Here is a 7,705-nt window from a genome sequence, read left to right on the forward strand (position 1 = left end):
TTGTTTTACAGGGAAGCCCAGAAGAAAATTCACTTTTGAAAATTCAAGGAAACGAAAACCGTACATTTTTGTAGAACTTAAGCTATTGCAATTTAAAGGAAATTTAGTGCAATTTATTTTAAAATTTACTATCTTTTATAAATTTTATCGTACATGACGTGATTCCCTTGACGTTTACAACATTCGGTCAACATACATCAACATTTTGGAAAACTTTCGTAAGCGCTCCTGCACACGACGCCGTCGCCCCGCGCCGTCGCCGCGACTTTGCACTGTTTATACGCGCCGCGTGAAGACAGCCGCCGCGCCGCCGCCGCACCACGCGCGAAATTATGCTTTGTTGGCGCGGTGGCGGCGCGGCGGCGGTTTTACTCGGTGCGTATGAACAGTGTAGCGGAGCGGCGACGGCGCGGCGGCGGCGCGGTGGCAGCGTCGTGTGCAGGAGCCCTTAGGCCTCAGCCTCGAATTTAGCGGGCAGCAGGGCGGGAGCGGCGGCTCCTGCCGCTCCCGCGCCGCTACCGCCGCCGCCCCGCTGCCCGCTAAATTCGAGGCTGAAGCTTTAGAGTTACCTCAAAATGGATTCAGGATGAATGAATGCTGCAGATTTTTTGGATTATTAGAGTATTCTCTGCTCATAAGGCAACCTCACAAAAAGAAGTCTGCTGGAATGAGATTAGCGCTTCTTAGAGGCAGTGAGATTTCACCACTGCTTAATTGGTTTGTTGCATTGAAAGGATGATTAATTTTTGAGAGCGCTATACTGGTAGGCTGAAAAGCTTTTTGATTTCAAAGCTGCAAGATTTGCAAGGCTATGACCGGAGCACTTGGTATCATCAAGATGGGGCTACGTGTCACACTTCAACTGAGAGCATTTAGATGGTAAGAGACATGTTCCCACAAAAAAATAATTTCAGTGACATCTCCTGGTCACCAGGAAGCCCTGATCTCACTCCAGGAAATTACTTTTTGTGGTGTTACATTAAGAATAGAGTATACTTTTTTAATCCAACAACCATGCAGCAACTGAAGCTGAGCATTCGGCAAAAAATTGAAAATAGGTTTCAAAGTAATTCTGACGAACGCATTCCGAATTGTTTTTTTTTGCGTCGAACCTTAGACCAGGCATATGGCTAAGCAATGCAATCGTACAGGAGGGTACAAGGAAGAGGGGCAGCCACATTAGGTAACACGGAGTCGTTCAGGAGAGTGCCAGGAAGAGGTGCAGCAACCGCAGTTAAGGAACGGCTGGGACGAACAAGGATAAGCGAATCCAACTCGTGAGCCTTGACAGGGATACGCTGGTTAAGGCGATCCTTTACAAGGCTTGGGAGCCTACGGGTGACGAGCCATTGGACGTGGAGAGGGTCATTAATTATACACATATTTTCTACTTTGCCGAACATTTGCACGAGAACGGTTTGTCCAAAACATATGAATTTGGTCTTATTTAATGCAAGATTAAATGCCCTTCAACCGTCAGAAGGACCACTTTTTGATAGGGTAAGTCCTTTACGCGGTATAACCGGAAAACCTAAAAAGCGCCCCTTTCGGGGGCCCCCACCACTTAAGCACAACTCCGTCGAAGTCGAAAACCTAGGAAAGTCTTCATGGGCAACCAATGAAGCCATTTTAAAGCAATAAAATCTTTTGTAGGAATTATTTCCGATTTAAAATCTAATTCTTCTGGCCTATTAATGCTTTATCTCTTTTGTGCATACAGTCAGAACCTATGAAAAAGATTTCATACGTCGATATAATTAATGATTTTGCAAATTTAAAATATCGCAAGAAAATAATGTAAAACTTATTTGATCTCATTGTCTGTCACCATTAAAGACTGAATTGTTAACATGTTTTTTTTTTTAATAGAAATTGTTTGTAGTGTTTTTAAACTGTTAAGTCCAATAAAAAATATTTACCAAAAATAATGTTTACTAACCACACATTATTTTCTCTGTGTTCATAGTGTAGGTATTTTTAAGTCATGCCTTTGCCCACCTTAGGATTAGTTCATACTGCTGTTTTAGGTCAACATTACATTACATAGCGGGTTGCAATAATAATCTAGTAACTGACAGAAATATCATTAAGTTCACAATCATATTAATAACAGGATTAAACTAAAGTATTGAATTTCAAAAGTCAGTAGGTAGGGGCGGCAAAAATTGAATGGCCTACTAGCGGCAAATTTGTAAATCCGCCACTGTAACCACTCAAGGGTAGAGTTCAATGAATTGCTCGTGCATGAGTATTGATTGATTGACTCCTTGGATATTGACAAATTGACCATGTTCAAGATTCCTGGGAATCTATTCTTTATATCGTATAACAGATACATTACTTGTAAGTTTGATAAATAAATAAGTCGTTGAATGCCGAGACTGAAGACACATTTAGACATTTTATTGTTTGGTGTACATCGGTGAGTCGCGTAGCAAATAATAACGTGCTGAAACTGGCTATAATAACTCTTTCTGAGTTATTGTATTCGCATTATAATGTAAATACTTACATAACATGTTTATTAGCTAGTTAATATGGTCTTAGTTTGTCTAAACATTGTCATATTTATTACTCTGGTTGTTGTTAGTTATGTGTGTAGCATTTATGGTTTTGAAAGTGTTTGATTTGCATGTAAGATTAACTTGAATGCAATACCTACCTAAATATCTACTCTACGACACATAACCTATTTTAATATCTAATGCCACAGTGTTCAAGATTTACATTGGTACCCAATTAGGATGCCAGTAATTTTCTTTCGATGTTTGAGATTAGTAGGTATAGGATTTAATAAAATACAGAAATATTCAGCAGCTGAGTATTTATTTACATGAGTATATTCATCATCATATGTACACTTAAATATCACATTCATCAGTCATAGCACGCGCGCATTATAGTCTAGTAGTGGAGGCCATGATGCCCATGGGCGGGCGCGAGAGCGACGTAGTGCGCCGCGTGCGCAACGGGCGCGGGGTGGTGGCCGGCGGTCTTGTGGACTACGGCGTTGAAACTGGAATATAAACCGAGTTGCTAATTAGTGAAGGTCGATTGTTGAGTGGTATGTAGATAATGCAAAGGTCGATTATTGAGTGACAACTTACAGGACAAATGCCTAACTGTTATGGTGAACAGACTAGAAGTTAAAGTTACTATTTTTTTTGCAATGGCTGATTAAGTACAGCAATTTACTTTGAGAGATGTCAACATCAGAAGCTCAGTAGGTAGTTGAAAAACTAATTTAATACAAGAGCATTGGCCTGGCAAGCAAAAGGTCGCTTCGGAATTAATTTGCTGAGCGAATTGCTTTGCTTTTTCGTAGCGAAATATGTTGCAGGTTAATTTGATCCCAAATGTCATACATAAATCGCACACAGCATTAATGAAATACCACTGGCTCTTGGTGAAATCTAGGAAAGACCAGTGTCGTGGTGTACTTTGCGACACCTCGTCAAGTTTAGTGAATGTTGGTGACGCACTTGACTTTTCAGTTTCATATTGGTTTTGCTAATATTAGGCCGAGTCGCACCATCTTACTTTAACAGTAAAATCAAAGCCGCGTAGCCGGTGTTTTTTGTATGGAGTTTGCCAGACTTTTGCCGTTTGTTATAGTTAAATTTAGATGGTGCAACTTAGCCATATTGTTTTTGACTCACTGAATCAAACTTTTTTTCTTTCTTGTAAAAGAATAATGTATATTTACCCATGGTGGTCGTCAGCGGTGTACTCGACCTTGCGGACGGAGCCGTCGGGCTCGACGAGGGAGTAGCTGCCGTGCACGGCGCCACCGTCGCGGGACTCGTGCTGGGACTTGTGGTCGCCGGTGTGAGGGTCAGCCACGGAGTACGAGTAGTCGTATTTGGGGTGGGACTGTGGAACAATAACGGTATTTTATTAGAGCACTATTCTGCCCCTGATAGTTGAAAGGGCGCATCTAACACTTTTTTCGGATACGAGTTAAACTCAAGGACAGCTAAGAATCACCCATTTGAAACTTTCAAATAATTGAAACTTTTCATCTCCGTTCCGATTTGGTGTTAGATGCGCCCTTTCAATTATCGGGGGCAGTATTTTTGTCAAACTTATCTGAACTTTATGGGCAGTTGACGTCACATACCTATTTGCTAACTCAACTTAACAAACCACATACCTACGTTATAAAAGCAACTCAAAATCTAATTTTAAACTAACTTGAGAAGTAAAGTGTTTTCAGGACTATAGCGATGTTCTTTAGAGAACTTGTGCCTTAGAATTCTCGGCTTAGGATACTCGTAAGTATACCCGATTTGACCGGTATGAATCACTTTCGGCATCTAGTTTGAAAGAGTGACAAACCTAGGGTTATAGGAATGCAATAATTCATACTATGTCGTTGTGACCTGTCTTACAACAGAGTATTTACGTAACATTTAATCAATGTGTGGGGGGAAACTAAGTCATTAGGGGCGTGGAACTACGGCAAGTTGCGTAGTGCCCGGTAGAGCTGTTCAGTTTTGTAGCTACTTAAAGTCCACAATACACACAAACATGTTTGTAACCATGAGAATAAGCGACTTTAATTCTACCATTTTTACCTACTCATTCATAAAGGTTGCTCCAAAGTTGAAGTTTATTTCAAACAATATAAGTTATTTTCGATGTACTAAGTTGCTCGAATGCAATGTACTTACTTAAATCGTAGACATCATTTCCCGCACGATTTCAGTCAAAGTTATCCTTTGATACTATAACTTTAGTTGTCCCCTAGCTAGAGCTATAGTACCCCGCAATTACGGTACCTACTCATTTCTAGATTTTTAACTGACAAGTTTTCTTTAGCGAAACAAATTGTACAAAGTACATAATATCTCACAATTATTAAGTTTTTTTATTACTTACGTATTCATGAGCGATGGGGGCAGCATGGACGAGGGGGGCAGCGTGGACGATGGGGGCGGCGTGGACGACGGGCGCGGCGTGGACGTAGTGCGCAGTGGCGATGTGCGCCGGCGCATAGTGCGCGGCGTAGTGCACGGGAGCGTCATGGCGCACTATGCTCTGGGAGGACACCGCGGCGTGGTGCACTGGCAGCAGACCCGCGTTGGCGGCCGCTAGGACAGCGCTGATGGCGAACACCTGGAATTTAAGGAGTTATGAACCTTAACGTTAAGTTTAGGGGAGTTATTGGTTTACTATGCGAAACTTCGTGGTTGTCATTTTGTTATATCCAAATTGAATGAATTGCTAAAACTGAATGGGATCTGCTTAAATATGTAGGTAGTGGAACATAATTAAAATTATTGAAAATAGGAATATTTTGGGGACTGACTCAAATAGAGCGGTATACATTACCGTGTTTGGTTTGAATAGGGAGTTAATTGGTAATTGGGAGAAGGATGTAAATGAAATTATTGAAAATATAATAAATTATTATTCTCGGGAAATGCTCGAATAGGGCGTTAAATCAAATCTGAATTTATTTTACTGTAAATAATTAATTTTCCGTTGTTTTTCCATTGTATATCAAACGGACCAATAGTCCTGACAGCGAACTTACTTTAGTGAACATTTTGTTGTTAATCAGAGCAGGTGACTGATACTATTATCGGTCTGGTGTGACTTTTATATGAAAAGCAAAACGGACTCGTAGTCCTGGCAGCGTGGTGGGGCGGTCACCGCAGTTCCGTAAGTTTGACACCGCGAGGTCGCGCATACCTACGCCGTAGGTAATTCACGACAGGTCCCTGCCCTTCTCCAATGTACTACACCCTCCAGCACTTCAAATAATTGCGATCTAGGAAAGATAATATTAGAAATCGGATCGTATCAAGTTTTTTACGTTTAGTTGCATGCAGTATGTTACAACCTAAACTAGAGCTGTTTTAGGCGAATGAAGGATTCATAATAATTGTTTTAATTAGAACAGATTTTGGACTAGAGAAATGGTTTGGGTGACACAATCATCACATTTTGATGTTGAATTTCCTACTAAATAAGCATTTTATTCAGAACAGGCACATTTTTGAGTAAATAATGATAAAAGCTTAGAAATTCGGTAAAGAAAATAAACTGGAATTTTTCCCAATAAACCTTTGCAGCTTGCGTAAAATTTATACTTGCTGGTTAACTAGCCAAGTCGAGCACGGCCGTACCATCCTTTTCTCGAAGCAATTCAGGCCATTTTCGACCGCCTGTAACTTCGTTGTGGATAAAACTAGAAGGCTGAATTTTCATTAGCTATTCAGGCATTGTAAAGACACGGTATATTTCAAATTTCATTCAATTTGAACCAGTAGTTTAAGAATTATAACGGGTCGAAGTTTCTTAATTTTGTTAATTTTGTCACTCACTGACTGACTCACCGATCATCAAAATTCTAAGGCACTTCTAGCAGACCTAGAAGCTTCAAATTTGGATTATAAGTAGTGTTTGGTGTATGAATCAAGGAAAAACTAAAATATTTGGGAGCACGGTAGTGCAACCGCCAAGTCGAGTAAAATTTTTCAATTTCGGTCCAGTTTTCTAGATACATAATAGTCCAGTAGAATTAGATTTTAAATCGGAAATAATTCCTACAAAAGATTTTATTGCTTTAATGGCTTCATTGGTTGCCCATTAAGACTCTCCTAGGTTTTCGACTTCGACGGAGTTGTGCTTAAGTGGTGGGGGCTCCCGAAAGGGGTGATTATTCGGTTTTCCGGTTATACCGCGTAAAGGACTTCTTCATGAAAACACGTGTAAATTAAATTATTTAGTGCGATGGCCAAGTCAATAATTTATGTAAAACGTTAAAGATTTCCTGGCCTGGACTTGGTATTACATGGATCTCACAACTTTTTACCGTAGAACAACTGAGTTGCGAGACTTGGTTTTTTTGACAAGTATTGTTTGTGATGGGATTTCTTATTTCTACAGTAACCCTAACCACAGCTCAGTATCAGCTCTAGACACTAGTTTAATTGATTTTGAGTTCCATGTGGTTAGTTGATTGTACCCCATTCATTTAGATTGAAAATGAATTGCCCAGGAAATTAGCAGGTTTAGTAACAATATTTGCTTGATTCATTAATAGTTATTGCTCACCTTATGCCCGTTATGATAAAATGTCCAGAATATGAAAAAAAATCAGTCGAAATCCAAATATTATGTAGCTTTTATGTATGTTGTACCGAAGTGATGGTAGAGCATGTAATATTTGGGACGAGTTGAATATAAGGGAATAAAAAAACGAAGACAAAAAAGGCTTTTTGCATTCAATAACATACTTAAGAAAAAGCTCAATTCAATCTTTATCAAGAGTTATTCTCATGAGGATCAAATTAATAATGTTACTAAAATGTCGAAATCATTTTACAATGAACTTACTCGTACTTATACTATAACAAATAAAAAAAAACAAATGAGTGTGTTTGTTATTAATTTGTTTGGGCAATGTATGAATGAACCTATTTAGTATAATAGTTATACTATTTAAAGACACAATAACTAATTTGCATCAAATCGTGTCACATTTGTCAGAATGAGGTCAGTGTTGGTTTGTTGGTCACTTGCTAATTTTAATTAAACATGACAATTGACGTGTGAACGCTCGCGAAATACATCGCGATACATTATTGGGATTGCAAAAGTTATATCAAATGCACTCCGACTCAAACCGCAGTGGTCACTTGCGTATAAAGCCTATGCTTGATGGTATTCAATTTCTTACGAAGCTAAAGTTGGA

General features: G+C 39.5%; 1 protein-coding gene across 1 annotated transcript; it reads right to left on the reverse strand.

The window, feature by feature from the left end:
- Positions 1–2,807: 2,807 nt before the first annotated feature.
- On the reverse strand, positions 2,808–5,570 carry LOC114359453 (cuticle protein 7-like). Its single transcript, XM_028313866.1, has 4 exons — positions 5,540–5,570; positions 4,882–5,118; positions 3,707–3,873; positions 2,808–3,016 (listed from the first exon to the last, which is right to left on the reverse strand). Exons 1-4 carry the CDS (start codon positions 5,549–5,551, stop codon positions 2,905–2,907), a joined length of 528 nt encoding a protein of 175 aa, XP_028169667.1. The 5' UTR covers positions 5,552–5,570; the 3' UTR covers positions 2,808–2,904.
- Between the last annotated feature and the right edge of the window lie 2,135 nt (positions 5,571–7,705).

The sequence above is a fragment of the Ostrinia furnacalis genome, unplaced genomic scaffold (assembly GCF_004193835.3).
Source record: "Ostrinia furnacalis isolate ACB-3 unplaced genomic scaffold, ASM419383v2 OfSCF4391, whole genome shotgun sequence".
In the NCBI taxonomy this organism is placed as follows: domain Eukaryota; kingdom Metazoa; phylum Arthropoda; class Insecta; order Lepidoptera; family Crambidae; genus Ostrinia; species Ostrinia furnacalis.

Excerpts from the sequence above, each read along its gene's own strand:
- LOC114359453 (XM_028313866.1), bottom strand. Across the intron at positions 3,874-4,881 it reads CCCCCATCGCTCATGAATAC|TCCCACCCCAAATACGACTA; the intron begins GTAAGTAATAAA and ends ATTGTTCCACAG. Across the intron at positions 3,017-3,706 it reads ACCGCTGACGACCACCATGG|TTTCAACGCCGTAGTCCACA; the intron begins GTAAATATACAT and ends TTTATATTCCAG.